At 42.8% G+C, this 18,700-nt stretch overlaps 1 protein-coding gene across 1 annotated transcript in view; it reads left to right on the top strand.

The window, feature by feature from the left end:
* crim1 (cysteine rich transmembrane BMP regulator 1 (chordin-like)) overlaps positions 1 to 18,194 on the top strand; it is a 36,290-nt gene extending 18,096 nt beyond the window's left edge. Inside the window, exons 5-15 of the mRNA XM_039603801.1 lie at positions 433 to 612; positions 2,958 to 3,161; positions 4,259 to 4,387; positions 4,695 to 4,848; positions 7,257 to 7,378; positions 10,628 to 10,846; positions 11,840 to 12,055; positions 12,912 to 13,127; positions 13,819 to 13,941; positions 14,370 to 14,548; positions 15,796 to 18,194. Of these exons, the coding sequence (XP_039459735.1) occupies positions 433 to 612; positions 2,958 to 3,161; positions 4,259 to 4,387; positions 4,695 to 4,848; positions 7,257 to 7,378; positions 10,628 to 10,846; positions 11,840 to 12,055; positions 12,912 to 13,127; positions 13,819 to 13,941; positions 14,370 to 14,548; positions 15,796 to 15,990 (1,937 nt within the window). The 3' untranslated portion in view covers positions 15,991 to 18,194. The remainder of the gene's footprint in view (positions 1 to 432; positions 613 to 2,957; positions 3,162 to 4,258; positions 4,388 to 4,694; positions 4,849 to 7,256; positions 7,379 to 10,627; positions 10,847 to 11,839; positions 12,056 to 12,911; positions 13,128 to 13,818; positions 13,942 to 14,369; positions 14,549 to 15,795) is intronic.
* The last annotated feature ends 506 nt before the right edge of the window (positions 18,195 to 18,700 follow it).

The raw sequence follows: 18,700 nt of genomic DNA, 5'->3' as shown, positions 1-18,700 counted from the left end.
TTTTAGTCTGCATGGCAAGAGTCCAGAGCCATCTCAAGACTGGACAGGTCCCTGTGAAATTCCACCTCCAGTTTCATTGTATGATAAATACCATTTTTGCCCCATGGGGCTTACCTCACCCATCAGTCTACCGCAGCACCATTTGGTTCAGATAAATATTACTATCAGTAGTAGACAATGAACAAATGTTTACGAATTTGTAATTAATTCTATAAAGTTGTGATAACCTCTCACTAATCAAGCTTGACGTGTCTATTTTTTTTAAGCGCATTGTTCTCTGGTGGTCCTGATGAAACTATTCTGGTGTTAATCTTAGCCAAATGTAGGACAGCTGACACAGCATAGTGCACTCGTTTATTAGAGTGTATTGTCTTACTCAGCTGGAGTTCAGCTTAAGGTTGACAGCCTGTGTCTGATTTTTCTTTCCCTTAGTCACTCCCAAGTGTGTCCACAGTGGGAAAGAGTACTCTGAGGGAGAGGTGTACCGCATGGACCCCTGCTGGCTGTGTCAGTGCCGGGGAGGAATCTCCTTCTGCTCCAAGGCAGAGTGTGCTGAGCTGGACTGTGAAAACTTCTACATTCCTGAGGGAGAATGTTGCCCCGTCTGCATAGGTACACACATTTGCTTTATTATTCAGTTAAACTGTGTCACCTTTCGCTGATTATTACACTGTCAAAATTGGTAGCCAGAGGTTTCTTCCTGTTAAAAGGGAGTTTTTCTTTCCCACTGTTGTCAAAGTGCTTGCTCATAGGGGCTCAAATGATTGTTGGGTTTTTCTCTGTATATATTATTGTAGGGTCTACCTTAGAATATAAAACACCTTGAGGCAACTGTTGTTGTGATTTGGTGCTGTATAAATAAAATTGAACTGAATTGAATGGTGGCATCGACTAAAACGCCTATATGGCCAAATGATGGGGGGAAAGTCGATTCAGCAGCAGTGGAGGCGATATTAAGACCTACTTTAATGGCTTTCTCGTATAACCAGCTTTCAGAGTCGTTAACATACCTGACGAAAAGCGGTGCAACAAAGAGTCATCCCCCAGTCCTTTCCGCTGGGGAGATTTAAAAACATAAAATCCTTTTTTCACTGTGTGCTGCGCAGCTCTGTAAGATCTGGATTGCGGTTAATGTTTAAAAGAAAAATGGCCTCGCGGCGCATATGGCAACCACATTAGTCTGCCAGAAGCCTGTGGATGGAGACGGTAGCCTTTGGCCTCTGACTGCGTGGCTACAGTCGATCAGATGCATAAAAGGAGGAGTGGGGGGGGGGGGGACGAAGAGAACGAGTGCAGAGGAGAGATCATGTTAGGTCAGTGTTAGAGGTACAGCTGGAATGTGCAAGTATTTAGATGCATGGAATGCTTTCATCTTTTGTTTATGGAAATCTGTACTTTCTTACTGCACTGGATGCAATACCTAATCTAGGTGAAAAGGTAAGATTTTCTGTGTGTGATGATTCTCAATCAATGTTTCTTTATACACAAAGAATAAAATGAGCCATTTGAAATGGAAAGGGGTTGTTTGTGGTAATAAACCAACAAGCTATGAATGTGGGTAAATTAAGAAGCAAGTTACCAAAAGAAACCTGGGAGCCATTGGTGTTTTACCTCATCTTTCATACAAGACTGTTCGAAAATTTGCTTAGGCTTGGAGTCTGTTTAACAGAAGGAAAGCTGGATTTTAGGGAGTGTAAGAGACGGGACTGTTGCAGCACGGAGACAAACTGGGCTCTGCTGCATCGCTTAACTCTTTTTCTTTTTTTAATTCTCCAGTTTCATGCATCTGAAATGCTAGAACAGACAGAAGGAATCTTTAAAAGTTGTAAAACAATGGTTGGAGGTGTGTGGTGTTACCTGAGTTCCATTACCTGGTAGAACAGAACAAATTTGCTGGTCCAAAATTTAGAATTGCTAAAGTCACAGGGTGCAAGAGGGGGAGCCAAAAAGTTTGTCTGCCCCACAGAAGCGCCTCATGGAATTACCCCAGCTTGTAATGCTACATAATGTTTGGTTCTCAAACCTGTTGATATTTAAAGGGAACCGTGACAAAATGATAAAATTGGCTGTGGCGCGAGCACAGGGACTATGTCAGTGGAAAAGGAAAGAAAAAGTCCTGTTCAGGGTCATTACATCCCACCTCAAACACTCAAACTCTCAAACTCAACTGGGACGACAACATTAACGTTTTCATACTTTCACCTCGTTTTAAGGCTAATGGGAATGGATCCCAAATTTCCAAAAGTGCTTTCTTTGCTTTGGAGTAAAATTTACATGATGAAATGATTTCTCAGCTATTGAATGAAGGAATGCTTTTACCCCATTATAATGCACAGTGTGGACACTGTGGACTGTGGGCGATCGTGGCTCAAGAGTTGGGAGCTCGCCTTGTAATTGGAAGATTGCCGGTTCGAGCCCCGGCTTGGACAGTCTCGGTCGTTGTGTCCTTGGGCAAGACGCTTCACCCGTTGCCTACTGGTGGTGGTCAGAGGGCCCGGTGGCGCCAGTGTCCGGCAGCCTTGCCTCTGTCAGTGCGCGCCAGGGTGGCTGTGGCTACAACGTAGCTTGCCATCACCAGTGTGTGAATGTGTGTGTGAATGGGTGGATGACTGGAGGTGTAAAGCGCTTTGGGGTCCTTAGGGACTAGTAAAGCGCTATACAAATACAGGCCATTTACCATTTCTGATGTGAACCTAAATCTCTACACAACGCTTGTCACAACGCCTGGAGCTTTTCTCCATTTATAAATGTAAACGAGTCATTGACATTCATCAGTGTTTTCTTCATATCTCTTGTTTAACTCCTTCGTTAAGTATCCCATTTACTACAGTTAGGCTCTCACTTGTTGTTAATACAAACCCAGTACAGCATCTAAGACCCTGAGCTAAGAATGATGTCAGCCTTTGTTTCCTTCACACCTAAACCCACACTGTAAACATCTCTTTCTTTCCTCTCAGATGTGGAGCTACTGTCAATGGACAGCACCAAGGCCAGCTGCTGGGTGAATAATAAGCTGCGAGCCCACGAGGAGCAGTGGAAAGAGGACGACTGCACCTTCTGCCAGTGTGTGGATGGAGAGCCGCACTGCACGGCCATGGCCTGCAAACAGAGTTGCCACAACCCGGTGAAGATCCCCGGAGAGTGCTGTCCCTTCTGTGAAGGTACGGTATGCAGAGTTGTGTTGTCCTTCAAATGAGCTACGCATTAGCACACATACCAAATGCAGGGCACTCCTGCATCCCTGCAGCTTTTCTACAGAGCCCACTCAACATGGGCTCATTAAAGGGGGAAGCCACAGTTGTCCTGGTTCAATCTCTGTCTGCCTCTGGCTCCTGGGGGGCGTTATTGTGGCTTCCCACCCTCATTATCAAGAACATTTGTGACACACGCTCTCTCGCTCTCTCTCACACTCACACTACAAGAACATTTGTTGATTTATGTATCTTTGATTGTCTAATTTATGTGTTCCAGGTGCTGTATGTTTGTTTTTTTCTTACAGGAGCAGCAGTTGGCGAGACAATGTGCATTTTTAATTTGTAGTCTATCCTTTTATTTTATTTCCCACCACCCCCTTGTCCTGCCTTTGACATCCTACAAAAGGTGCCAGACAGGGCAGGATTTAAAAAAAAAGGTTCAGCAGCACAGAGCATTTTTCAAGCCATGGGGTTCATTGTGCTCTTTTTATTACCTTTGCCCACCAAAATGAGACCCACCTGTCTGCGGGTGTGTGTGTGTGTGTATGACGTTACAGCATCCTTTTAACACAGGAGGCTGTATAATTGAGGTAGAGCCTTTTTTTTCTTTAAGCATAATTAGTTACAGCTCATTGGGTGCTGTTCCTCCCACCGAACGTGGCAAAAAGCGTGCAATGGGAACAGTGGTGTTACGGGTCCGTGCTCGTCTTGTTCCATCCTCATTCATTGTGGCACCACAATGGAGTTGGCCCAAAATCAAGGGGCAAAGGATGCTTTTTAGACCCATTCAGCTTATTAATAGGAGACAGTTCAGCACAATAAGACAGAGAGGTAAAATCCCCCTTAAGGTGCAACCCACCCCGGTGTAATTGCTCTGCATTTATCCGTAATTACTGTTTATAAGTAGGGCAGCGTAAATAGGTAGCTATTAGACTTGGCACAAAAAGCTCACATGGAGTATAACAACTAAAGGGATTCAAGCACACAAACATAAAAAAACAGGAATACATTCATAACAGTACCTTAAAAGTTCTCACTCTCTATTATCTCCCCTCTTTTAACAGAGCCTTCTTATGAAACTGTAAGTCCTTTGCTATGTCCTCCCCTGGACAACTGCTCCCTGTCAGTGAATGACTGCCCCTATGGTTTCCAACAAGACAAAAGCGGATGTCTTCTTTGCCAATGTCTCAACAGTAAGTCTTGATTTTTTTAGCTCACCATAGAGGGTTAAAGTTACTGGGAATGACTTTTAAAAGCGTGACGAGATGATACATTTCTTCTGACGTGCCGCGTCTTGCAGTCCCGCATTAAAGCGGTGGACAGTGCTGTGTTTACCCGTTGCAGCCGCTTGGTTTTGACAGCAGCGTAGACATGTTGATATTCATCACAGCTTATTGGTGTCTTTGTGAGCAGGAATGTTGCTGCGAGCGGCTCCATGGCAACTCGTGCCTTTTGCCTTTAATGGATGTGATCAGATGACCTCCTTCTCAACTCTTTCAGATGACTCCTGCCCTGACCTGGGAACGTACTGTTCTCTGCAATGCCCAATGGGATACGAGAGGGATGATTTTGGATGCGAGGTGTGCGAGTGCAGCGTGCCCGTGCCAAAGTGCCGACCTTTGAGCTGCACTAAGACCTGCCCCTACGGATATGTGTGAGTACACCCACTGATCCGCTGAGTACAGCTGTACGCTCATTTTTTATTTGTGTTTTGGAGTCTGATTTAAACAGATGTGTCTGTCAGTGCTGCGTTTACAGACTCATGTGGCAAAAAGGTTTCAGTGGCTTTGAATCTTTCAGATATTTTAAAATTACGTCAGTGTCTTAATGATCACTTCACAGTCCGTACCTGCGTTTACTCCAGGAAAAATGGCTGTTAATGAGTTTTAGTTTTCATAGAAAATACAAATCATTTTCTCCCAGCCATCCCTCCTCTGCATATTTGAATGGTTAAATAAGACATTCAGTACTTAATATTATTAAGTGATGCCCTTCCAAAGAAGCAATTGCAACAGTAGTCATCAAAGTGCCTACTTTGGTGGCCAATCCCGGGTCTCTGTGTTAGCTTGTGTGTATATTTGTGTGTGAGTCATTTGCTGTGGGGTCCGAACTAGCCCCTCGGCCCCCTACAACTCCTCTCCTCCTAATCCCATTTAACCCAATCAAACATCTGGAAGTGCTCTGTACTGGGACGCTTGGTCCCCAGGCACCATTCTCATTTCATAAATCATCATCCTGTCTCAAAACAACGATCAAAAACACATCAGGACAAAAGCAGCCTTTATGAAATATATACAGTTGGGATCCTTCTGATATCTCCACCGTTCTTTCTGGAGCCGCAGCTCAAGAGGGGCACAAGAGGAGAGGAGGATGAGTTGGATCCTGCAGGGAAGAGAGGAGCAGGAAGTCCTGGCTTTATCCTTCATAAGCAGCTGTTTTGGTCTAGCCTTAGAAGTCTGAAATCCTCTGAGAGCTTGCCAGCCTTACAATGCAAATCTTTCTTCTCACACAGAACCCCGCATGCAGCCACCGCAGAGAGACGAAAAAGCACAAAGGATCTCTGTGTTTATACTGGGTGTATTGATGACATCCTGTGAGCATTGTAATGTACAGTACATGTCCAAAAACAAATGACGCTGGCCTGTGAAGCGAGATGAATGTAAACAATGTAAAAATCCTAAACCGTGTGTTAAACATTCCTAAATTAAGGACTCTGCGGATACTTCTCATATCTGAAGTTTTTGTTTGTGCCGTCGGGATTGTTTTTTTTCCATCTTTCGTAGCTCAAACTCACAACTGGGACCACACAGGTTATGAATGGCATTCTTCTGGCCATTAAGGTTGCGGCCTGCTGGAAATTGTGCAGAGCCAGCACTCCCAGGCCGGGGGGCCCTAGTGTCTCCCCAAACCCCTCTATCCCCCCTGGAGCCCTGCTTGGCATTCAGCACACTATCTTTAAACAAAGCCTTACTCTAAGAGTGCAGCGCTCTCTGTCTCTGTATTTGTACAGTGAGGCTGTAGCCAACCCTTCACAGTGTTGTTTCAATAGCTGTTATTGCTGTTTCAGCATAGATGGGGTCCCCTGTTTGCTGAGCCTGAAATCCTGTGTCCTCTTTATGGGACACGGCTCTGCATCACGGGGACGAAGGCTTCTTTAATTTTTCACCCTGGCAGACGAAGATTAATAGAGTAATTATCCGGGTGTAATGAGGCCACCGCGTGAGGTAGGAACCATCACGTACCTGGAGGGTAAGACAGAGAGGAAGTGGCTGGGCGAAGATGGATGAGACAAGGTTAAACAGGACTAGTGTCTAGAAGGAGACAAATGCAGACACACAGGTTATACTTTCACTTGGGTTTTTGCCAATTTATCAGCGTGCAGCTCATTCATGTTTTATTAGGTGGAATAATTGGATCCAAGTGGTCTATTTCCAGACACTGGAAGCAGATCAGATCACCAAAATTCATATGTTTGTGAAGAAGTCCCCGTCCCTTCCTCCAATTATTGGACTATAATTTCCTGGTGGGTGGGGTAATTTGTAAATCAACCAGAAGTTTACAGTGATAAGGCCCCATTTCTTATTTTCTTCCATCTTTTCTATGAGATCAATAAGATTTTATTATTCACAGTAATGCTAATTTAGCCACTCTTCTTATATGTCTTATACGAGGCTTTCGGAGCAATAAGAAAGGCAGGAAAGTGAATTGTGAGCATCTGAATTGGTAACGGAGCCCTTTTTTTTCCAGAGGCTTCAGGCTGGTATGATGTGCAAACCACAGGGATCTCACATGTCGGCTCTTTATTTGCTCTTCTTCAAAGCCAGCTAATATAGAGAGGGGAAAAGCAAGTCCAGATGTTGATTATTCATGACTGAAACATCTGCGTTTCGCTCTATCACAACACCATGTTTTCCTCTATGTGAAGCAATTTGAAACCATGTTTGAGCTACACAGGAGTGGTATTGTTTAGTCCTGACACTTTGTTTACTTCCTCACACACTCTTGCAGTAATTAAGGTTTTTTCGTGTGCACTTCATCACGCGTCTATTTGTTCTCCTGCAGCAGGAACAAGCATGGCTGCGAGATGTGTCGCTGTGTCAAGTGTCCTCCCTTCACCTGTGACAAGCACTGCATCAATGGCTACCGACAGAACAGGAAGGGCTGCTCCATCTGCATGTGTAAAGGTAACTGAGCTCTCTTATTAATCAGGTGCGTGTCATGATTAAAGGGATGCTTCGCTGGCTGTGTTACTCAAGCAAAAGACACATAAAAGTCTGTCTTTTCATGCAGAAGTTTGTAACTTTTTTTGTCTAAACATTTATCCAGAAATGAGATGAGACACTAAAAAGCACTAACTGGAAATTCATGTAAAAATTTTTGAAATGACCTGATGAAGCTTAATCATCCAGGTAAGGTAAGCAAACACTACGTCCAGGTGAACAGAATCAACTGTCTGTGATTTTGTAATGACCTTCAAACAATCGAAGAGCTTATGAGCCAATATTTATTACTGAATAAACATTTGAAATTAATGATATGATAATAGATTAAAGATGGATACAAGTGGTGACACAAAACTGTGAGATCTTACTAATAATTGTACTGTGAAAAAGTCTTGAACCACTTCTTATATCTTTATATTTTGCTGCTAAGGAGCAAGCCTTCATTGCAATTAAAGTGGTCTATAAAAGAGCCATAGTTCTCCAGGCTTTCTGAAGGTTTTTCAAAGTTTTTCTTTTGACACTTTCTGCTTTTTTAAAGTGGAAGAATTAAACTAGAGATGCTAGAAGACACAGAGGGAAGATGACTTGATGATCTGACAAGAGACAGGTGGAGACTGAGACAGTATATACACATGAGGGTGATTAGGAGAAGTGGAGACACTTGGGAACACAGCTGGAGCAAACTAGAAATAACGAGAGAGGGGAAGGAAAACTAAAGGTAACACGCATGGGACAAGAGACTATCACAATAAAACAGGAAAGAGACACAAGCCACAGGAAAACATGGGAAACACACACGGAGACTCAGACTGACTAAATACAGGGAACAGAGGGAGGAGACAGAGGCAACAGTATGAAAACACAGAACAAGAGAGTGAGAGCGGGGGACAGCGAGGGAGACGGGCAGAGAGAGAGAGAGATAGAGAGAGGGCGAGAGACAAAGAGTTACATCGGATTTGACATTCACAAGCAGACATGGTAGACTAGCGGTCCCCAACCACCGAGCCTACCGGGCTGTGAGTCATTTGGTACCGGGCCGCGAGAGCTGACGCTCGGTGTGAAATTTATGGTTTTCAGGGGTTTTGTCGTTAACTCGGTTCCCCTGGGTCTTTTCCCATGTTGTAGTTGTGTGTCTTATTTTGAAAGAAATATTTATGCGTTACCATAGCGACCAGAGAGCATTAAGGGGCAGAGAGGAGGATGTTACTCTCAATGTTGTTGGCACATTTCAGGAGGACGCTGCTAATAAAGTTACACAATTACACAGTGAATTCGCGTTTATTATTATATTTACAAAATACCAGTTTTTGTCTTGGTCGTATCATTTTATTTTGTTGTATTTATCCGCGACACCTTAAAGGCCGAAGACAGAGAGAAGAGAGAAGACAGACTGGACACGAAAGAGCACCAAACAAACAATAACTAAGAACTAGAAACATAACAAGCGGTTCTCCAAACTGAACGTTAACATTTCATTAACCTGCAAGAAATTAACAAAAGACTAAGCAAACTCAAAAGCCTGGGTCAAAGACAGAGGACTATGACAGATTGATCTACAGCTCTCTAAAGCCTCAGAAAGGGTCTCAGTGGAAGGGCGTCTGCCAAGAAGCCATTATTGAGGAAGGGAAATAGAGAGAAAACGCTGAGGTGTGCCAAATTACACAAGAACTGGACTGAAAATCTGTGGCAGCAGGTTGTACAGAGTCATAAATCAAAAATGTAGAATTTTGGATTTAAATCATCATCAGCATGTATGTAGGAGATCAGGAAAGAGGTAGGAACAGCAAGTGTCTACAGCATCTGTGAAACACGGTGGAGGTTTTGCATTTCAGCCAGTGGACCTCGACTTTATTGAAGCTGTGGGATCCTCACAACAGAGAAGAAGACAAAAGACATCAAAAGAAGAGCTATGAATGTCCTTCAAAAAGCCCGGAGAACTATTCATGATAGCTACTGAAAGATATGACCTAAAAGCTGGACTACGAGAGTTGAAGAATAAAGATCTTCAGTGTTTAGTAAAAACATTGACTTTCCATCTCATTAGAATTGCACAAACTCAGTTTTTGCTTCATATCCTGTATTTCTATCTATGTTTGCATGTTTCAGTCAATGGCTGGACCTATTTAGCATTTCCCTAGCAAAATATAAAGAAGTATAGAGAAAGAAGAAGGGTGAGTCAGGTAGTACAAGATGAATAAAACAGTTGCCTTTCAGGTTGAAGCCTTTTTTTAACCCAACATACTTTCTAATTTTAATACAACAGGCCACTGTAATAATGCAATAGTTTAAAACAAGTTGTAGAAACGACATTCAGGGTACTCTCAGCAGCCAGTCGATGTAAAAAACAGAACTGTACATTTCATTGATCTCTAAATTCACTGATCTTCTTCTTTTTTATGAATCAGAGGAAAAGCCCTGCCTATTTTATATAACCTATTGACGTTTAATCTTCAACCGTTTCATATCATATGTTCAAAGATTATTGAGAGTTTTGCCAAGATTGTTTGCTTCCATGTATATATTTCACCCATCTCTAAATTGTTCCTTAGAGCTACATCCTCACCTTTAACTGCAGTTTCCCCACATGGCCTGAAGTGTAAGGGGAAGAACATAGGAGAGCTTAGTTTCTGATTTTAACCGGAGCTTTGATTTCCTGTGACCTTTGGCTTTACTGCCGTGAGACTGACACTTTTATGCATGCTTCTTGTTGATGTTAGCTTTATCCTGGGGATGTGTGTGCAACTCTAATTAGATTCCCTCAAATTCCTGCTTTATAAGTTAGTATGCAGAAGCCACTTTTATGCCTGCGGCTGTGTTTACTTTGCCATTTTAGCACTAGTATAAATATCTCATCCTCAAATATACTTAACCTTTTCTTTGGTTTACGAGGTAATCTGTGCACCTACTGCACAAACACAATAACACACACACACACACACACACACACACACACACACACACACACACACACACACACACACACACACACACACACACACACACAGATGTTCCTACTGCAAATAATCCACTGTTTTCCTGATTTGAAAGTCCTGAAAGACTCTCTTTGTAGACTAATAAAATATTTAGTGATAAAAACACTTTTTTGGGAAGTATGTGTGCGTATATTTTTAAGATTAAAAGAGAAGAGAGATTTGGAAATTTCCAGTAGCTCTTAGGCATCCCAGTAATGCCTGCACCTTCTGTCTCCAGAAAGTGGTCACGTCCCGAGCACCACTGCCCCGGCCCCAGTGCCCAGCTACTGCCTCACATCCAATGGACAGAAATATGAGGAAGGTGAGGGCTGGCATGATGGCTGTCGCGACTGCTACTGCCATTCCGGACGGGAGATGTGCGTGCTCATATCCTGCCCAGTGCCCAGCTGTCTTCATCCTCTTGTCAAGCCTGACCAGTGTTGTCCTACCTGTGAGGGTATGTTTCTGCAATGCATGTGCTGTTTATAGCAAGTTTTCTCTTATTTTCATAGTTTTGGCTCATCAGTAATAATCTATGACATCAGTGACATTGCTCAGAGGAAGTCTGATGAGTCAAGAAAAAACAAGCAGACAGATTTAAAACATCCCCTCCACCCGCCCTCCTTATTAGTTACACATATTTGTAAAGGCAAACGAGGGAGAATAGTGCAGTTATTCCCAAAGCTATTCATATAAAACAATTATCCCTATTTACACAAAGACTTTCAAGTCTCTCAATCATGCTGTAGTTACCCGCATCTAGTTTTCCAGTCCAATAAGAGTTTATTACCATCATTATGGGTGCAGCCACGTTCAAGTCTTCATTGCAGCAATTTTGCTGTGTTGCTAAATCTTATCATTTACTCGTGATGTTGTTGTGATCACTAAAATGAATGTAAAAAACTAAGAAAATAAGACTAAAGATTGGTTTAAATGAAACACTTTAGAGATCAGAAATAGTTCCAGTGACGTTATATAGTCACACACAGCAAGCAGAGAGCTTTGACTCACAATCTAGCTCTTAAATCTTGCACTTGGTGGCCCCTTAAACATGCAAACACCGTCTCTATCTGTTTCTCTAAAAATGGAAAGGATGCGTTTTTTTCTTTTTTTGTCCTCGAATCTCCAAGTGTAGGAATATTTATGGAGGAGTGATTCAGTTTGCTCTTCAAATATTTAAAGGGGAATGTCTACAACTTTCAGAAGCTATGCACACTTTACAGTCAGGGGGACAAAAAGGCTAATACTTTGCAGATGTCTGCTGCTCTGTAGGACAGGAAGATGTTTTCATTAGATTAGTTAGTTGACAGTGGTTAATGGACAGCGGTCTCCATAGCATCTTTGTTTTTGCAACTTCTGTTTATTCTTTTAAGATAATTGTTTCACTGTGTCATGTAGCAGCTGTTGTTTAGGGCCGAATGAATGAATGTTTCATCTTCTCCTGCTGTAGACGACTCTGGCAGCGGTCAGCCAGAGGGGATGGACATGGTGGTGTGCAGAGCACCTGGGGGAGAGTTTTATGTGGAGGGGGAGACCTGGAACCTGGACGAATGCACCCGCTGCACCTGCAGGAAGGGACGTGTCCTGTGTGACACCGAAGTGTGTCCCCCAGCTCTTTGCCAAGCGCCGATCAGGAACAAGGACACCTGCTGCCATGTATGCCCAGGTAATTTAAATTAAAAACAGTTCTATATAATTAAAATATTTTAGAATATTTTCAAAAGTGTCATCACAAGTTTGGATGGTAGGCAGGGAGCTGTAAAGCTGTTTTCAGTGTACTACAATGTGGTTTTGGAAGGTCTTGCATGTTGCACTGTGTTGGACAGTTTTATGTCAGGCACACAGGCTCATAAAGAAACCAGCCAAGACCGGTCGGGTTTACACAGAGATCCTCGAGGCCAGCGGCAGCACATGTGGACTTCTTTTTACCCTTCGGCCCACACTGGAGGGGCTTCTATTAGTGGACGGGCAAGAATGCAATTGATCTCGCCAAATCTATGCTAGCTCTCCGGTCACGGGAACGTCTACAAAATGCATAACCGCACGCATATTTTATTTACAAGTGCACCCAAACAATTCACTCACAAACTCATAAACAATGTGTCCCGAGCACTCCCCAGCATGAGGCTCACAAATCAGCAATGCATGACTGCAGCCTGAGAGCTGCTCCTTGAGAATGCCGGCTTGCCTTATCACTGCATCTGCCTGCAACAAAAGCAGATTGTCAAAGGCCAGCCTTTGATATATGTATGGTTCTGGTCACCAGGAATGTGGCAATAATACAAATCTCAATCAGGCCCTGTGATGTATGTGTACATTAGAGTAGCGCTGTGTGGACAAGCTAACTCAGGGTCTGGTCATGGTCAGCAGGGTTAAATACAGTCGTCATTTAGGAGCAGAGCATATTAGAAACGTGTAGAAGCACGCTGTAACCCAACATTACCAAGTCCAGTTAAAAGAGGAAAGAGCTGTAATGCAGTGTAACTTTGCGCTTTTTCATTAACTTATTCCCCTGTGTGCAGAAGAGACGCCCCTCCTGCCAGTGAACAACAGCCAGCAGGAGTACTGCATCACCAGCGATGGAGACGTGCTGCTAGCTGGAGACTCCTGGAAGGCCAACGTCTGCACCAGCTGCACCTGCAACAACGGCACTATTCAGTGTTTCTCTCAGCACTGTCCAGCTGCCAAATGCAGGGTGCCTGTTTTACGCAAGGGCCAGTGCTGCCCACACTGTCTCGGTGAGTGGTTAGAGTGGTTACAGTTTTAAAACGTCGGTGCCAAATTTGTCTTTAGACTCAGCTTTGATTGTTTTTTATTACACTACCTAAAACATGAGCTTATATTCTATTCTAAAATTAAAGTTTACATAACACTTCTAGTCAAAGTGAAAAGCTTGTTGATGGGGGAAAACTGTAATTCATAACCCTGCACGTCAAAAAAAGGAGGGAGGAACTGAGGGAATGCCAGCGTCGGGACCGAGTGCGTGTGTTTGTTCATTAGTCGTAGCCACTCTGGCGCTACATAGGCAAACACCGTCACTCGCAAAATATTCCATGTGACACGCACACACACATACTCAGCCCGCTCCGAGCATAAACATTCCTCGAGCATCTGCACATTCACACGTGTTTCCTCTGCAGTGGCACAGGAAGGCAAAGTTCCATGTCAGCTTTTCCTATAGAGGAAACCCTCAGCATAGGCTTCCATTGTTCACCTCCATATTTTACCAGGGCTTTTGTTTTTGTGATATGCCCAGAGGAAAAACGCTCTATGCCTTTTTTTTTTTTTTTTAAAGCAGACACATCCTATAAACACACAACACAAGGGAGTCTATACACTTACTCATGGTTAGACATATTTATGCCTTTTTTATTGCGTTACACCATTCATATTGGTAATGGAGCTCATTTCTTATTCCTGTCTGAAAAGAAATGACGACATCAGTGCCGGTGATAGTGTCGACGAGCGGCCCCAAGGCGAGAGTTACCACGACAGCGGAGAGTGCGGTGTGGCTCACCACTGTCACTGTGCCACCCATCATTGCTGTTACAGGTACCTGCTTTTACAGACTTCTCCCCCCCACTGCCATCTCCACTGACGTCCACTCCCCATTCCCTTTAGTACACTACAGTAGTAACCATACATGAGTAATTTGGCATATTTGCTATACTCTGCTGCCAATCCCAGAGTGTTTATACTAATAGAGTGCGTTAGGAACGACTTGATAAATGAATGAAATATATACTAACTCATGTTGAAGTAAACAATAATGATGAATGGGTATAAGCAAAACATGATCTCCATGGAACAGGAGTGTTAATTCTTCAGCGTTAGCGATTGAGGGGCGATACAATGAAGCCAACAACAACAGAAAAAAAAGACCTGTTTTCAATTTAGAGTTGGTACATAGTGTTGGCTCCATAACGAGCACGCTGTCGTTGGGATGAATATTCAAAATAAATGTTGTCTTTGTTCCACAGATGAGCCACGTTCGGGTGAGAATTACCCCAGCCAAACAGAGATGGCTCTCATCTACCAATCGGCCGCCTGGATCCTGGCAGGTCTCCTCTTAGCCATCATAATCTTTCTCATCGTGGCGCTACTCATCAATAAGAAGAAGAAGTGGGTGCAGATGTCTTGCTACAGTGCACCAAAGAAGGTGAGAAGTCATCTTGAAAACTAGTTAATTAAAATTACTTTCAGGCACTGGCCAAAACTACTTCGTCATAGAGTTGTTAAACTGTAGATAGTTTGTTTGGAGGTATTTTCCCAGATCTCCCATTCCTGCTTCAACTGTTGCTGAGGTCATCACAACTTTAGGATTCTTTCAAATGAAACACGATCTGGTCGTTCATAAAATCTCTACTATGAAATGTGACTGTAGTATCTGATTCTACACTGCAAAACAATGAAAAAAACACATCAGAACTCAATGGGAAAAAATCATGTTGATATCTGCACTAATATGGTCTGGGTAACGTGTTGGGAACAAAAGGATGCAACATTGTTTGGTGGAAATGAAAATTAACAATCTACAGTGGGCTGAATTCAAAGACACCCAGAAGAAATGATACACCAGGCTATTCCACTTTGATGAAATCTCACTGCAGCAACTCCACCAGTGGTGAACTTGCCAATTCTGGTATTCTATGGCAAGTGTCAGTCAGGGTCGACGCTGTTGGGCAGTGATCCTACTAGAGGATGTCAGACCTGCAGGCCACTCTCATGAAGTCTGTTTCTGATTGTTTAGCCAGAGACGTTCACACCAGTGGCCTGCTGGAGGTCATTTTGTAGCTCTGGCAGTGCTCATCCCGTTCCTCCTTGCACAAAGGAGCAGATACCGGTCGTGCTAGTGGGTTGAAGGCCTTCTACGGCCTTATCCAGCTCTCCTAGAGTAACTGTCTGTCTCGGAATCTCTTCCATGTTTTTGAGACTGTGCTGGGAAACACAGCAAACCTTCTGGCAATGGCAAGTACTGATGTGCCATCCTGGAGGAGTTGGAGTACCTGTGCAACCTCTGTAGGGTTCAGGTATCTCCGACCAGTAGAGACACAGACCCAGCCTAAGTGCAAAACAGGTAGAAAACAAACAAAAAACAGTAGGAAAAGATGAGAAGGGAAAAATGTCAGTTGCATCCAACCTGTTTGGGGACACTACAGTGCACCTGTTGTGAATTTCATTAACACCAAAGCAGCTGAAAGTAATTAACAACCCCCTCTGCTACATAACTGACCAGATCAATGTCACAGAAGTTGAACTGAGTGTTCCTTTCATTTATTTTTTTTAGCAGTGTATTATTTTTAGTACAAACAGGTGCAACATGGCAACCTGTCACTGCTTATAAGTTATGATCTGAACTACAGCAATAATCTACCAACTAATGATTTTGGTCCTTTTGCACCACAGACAGTGATCCTGAAGAAGCACGTCAACAAGAATTCAGTGGTCTACATGGAGCCTTCGAAAGACAACAAATTTCATAACGTGAAGAACGACTGCGGCATCATTCACTTCTCTCCAGAAATGAGCTCCCCCTGTACGGAAAAGTTGACCATCCCCAGGGCCAAACTGAGCATGGGCAATGACTGGACGCCATGCTAAAAAACAAACAAACAAAAAAACACCCCTCAAACTCTGCAGATCAGAGCTGTCTGGCACATCCCTCTCATTTCTGTTGCATCCAAGGTGGTTAATGTAACAGCACACACACCTTGGGCGCTGCCTTCTTCCCACCATTCTCTGTGTGACGGTAAAAACAAGGATGCTCTTCAAGGCTAAGCAAGTTACCACTGACTCTTACATTTTATGTCCTCATTCTTCTGTATTTGAACGCTCGGGCGGAGGGACTTTCTGTGAGGTAGATGGACGGGTGGACATATAAAAGCACGGAAGAATGAGGCAACCAGAGAGATTTCTCTGTAAAAATCAGACTTTGACTGTGAACACTGTAATATAACTGCTTATTATTGCCTCCTTTGGAACTGGAACTTTGGGGCAATAAGAGGAGCATAAAAAGCTTTAGGACGGGGGTTTGGGCAGTAGTTTAAAGGGCGCATAGGTGCTGCCCTCTTAAGCAGTGCTTCATTGTGGTTGTAATCATTGTCATTAGCAGGGAGGCCAAAGGAACTTTTAATCCAGCTGGATCGAAATTGGGTTCTGCATCCAAATCAAAACAAGTCCGCAGGCTTCATATTGACCTCCAGATCCAAACCCCTGCTTTACAATGTGTCATTTCCATGTTTTTTTTTAATATTTCTAAAGCCTTTGTACTAGATATTGTGTTTTCCTTGCCCACTCTTTGCTTTTAGAGTGGGTGTCTATGTGGGGCCAGATTGGAACATTTTAAAAATAGTAGTCTAAACACCCACCTGCCAAAATCCAGTACAGGAAGGACACATATCCCAGCATTATTTCTTTCATTCCAGTCAAGTCTAATAACAAACTGCTTTTATGCAAAAATGTAAACACCCGGTTTGGGAATTGTGTGAAATGTGTCTAGACTTGTCTTCGTTATATTAGCCAAGAGTCATAATCTTTGGACCCAGCCTCATCTGATTTTGGCTCTTTCCACGGGAATCTGCCACTCCAACTCCAAAATCTCAGAGTGATCTTCATCCAGCTAGAATGTTATTTTATTGATAGCAGGTGAGACAAAAGGGTGCCAGACACTTCATCTGGGCCTATAAGGAATGTCTTTGATACCACGCCTCACTTCACATCTTCATTCACGGCTGTGTGTTTGTGTGTGTGTGTAGGGAGCTACTGTTCTTACTTGCAAGTGATTGTTAGTAGTAATTCTTTTAAAAGCCTTAATTTTATAGCCTTAACTAATTTCTCTGTTGATGTCTTGCAGTTGGTTAACAACCATAAGCCCGTATCAGGAAAAAAAGAAAAATCCCTCATTATTACTGAGATCGAGATCGTGTTGTGCCGTTCTTATTAGCTCTTCAAATAAAAGAAAATTACGTGATTTGTAAGAGTGTAAGAGTAGCTTGCTAGTATCTGTACACAGTGGTACATGTTACAACATCAGAGCATATTAGAAACGTAGCACTTTTCTTTAGAGCCAGTGTTTTAGAAAGCCCACTGCGGGATTCTTGGAGGGATAAAGGCCCTAATCAGGGATTTGATAGGCGTATTAAGCACACAGAGATGTTAAACCACTCAAGCGAACATGCTGTTGCAGCTAGATTCTCCATATCAGTCTGATCGGTATGTGATCGGACAGAATCTGAGAAGCGTTATGAAATATGTTAGGGTTTCAAAGCAACGTGGTTCGGATCAGAGTCCATTGCCAATATCTCGATACAAAGATATCTTTGATGCCAAAATTGGTCAGAGACCAATTCATAATGTGTTTTAGCAACTGAGTAGATCTGTGTATCTGTTTTAATCATGACTATGTGCTTTAAAATGAAGAGGTGACTGTAAAAGCTTACGCAATTCTTTGTTCTTCTACGTGTAAAAAACATAGTTAAAAAAAAAAAGTAGAGAAGAGTACCTTATTTATTTTTTCACATAGCTTTATTTATTAATACTTAACTCTAGTTTGAGATTTTTTTTTGGAAAATGAATCTTTAGTAGCCAAAGCTGCTGTACATTGTAGACCATTTACCGTTTCTTTCTACTATATTCTGTACAAGCTTATTTATTTCTGTGTTTAAAATCCTGTAAATATGTTTCTTAGGTGATGAACTGTAACATTTACACTTATTTTGAAAAATAAATGTGTGAACCAAAGTGGCCCGCATTGAGGACAATTAAACCACGCTGGAGGAACTATTCTCCAAGGTGCAGTGATGTCATCAGTTAGTGGTTTCTGCTTCTCTTGCAGGCACATATACATCCGCTCCTGGACTTTGGTACGGGTGGATCACAAGCACAAAGCAAAAAGACCCGGGATAATAAAACACCAGAAAACACAAAGACATGCAGGCCAGACCAGAAACTCTGGGACTGTGCTGTTGTTTTGACTTGTCTGATAAAGCTTGCTGATAAACTGCAAGGTGCTGAAGCTTCTCCAGAAAGATTACTTAAAGGAAAAATTAGAGTCCCACACCTAAAACATGTCAAACAATGCAGCTAACAAGTTGTGTTACTTCACTTAATGTTTTGAGCATTACAAAACCATCTAATGTCTTAGGTATTTCAGTGAGGGTTAGAAATGCAGTCCTGTGCAAAAGCCTTGTGCTATGTGGAAAGTGTTTGTTTGGCAATGTCTTCATTTTGCAAAAAAAAATGAAGATCCCAAATAGTGCCAGTGCAATAAAAGCATACCTGGATAGAAAAATACACAATGGAGCAACATGAA

Source organism: Oreochromis aureus, linkage group 19, assembly GCF_013358895.1.
Source record: "Oreochromis aureus strain Israel breed Guangdong linkage group 19, ZZ_aureus, whole genome shotgun sequence".
Classification (NCBI taxonomy): Eukaryota; Metazoa; Chordata; class Actinopteri; order Cichliformes; family Cichlidae; genus Oreochromis; species Oreochromis aureus.
Note: the sequence above shows the minus strand (reverse complement) of the source record. Positions and strands in the feature narration are given on the sequence as shown.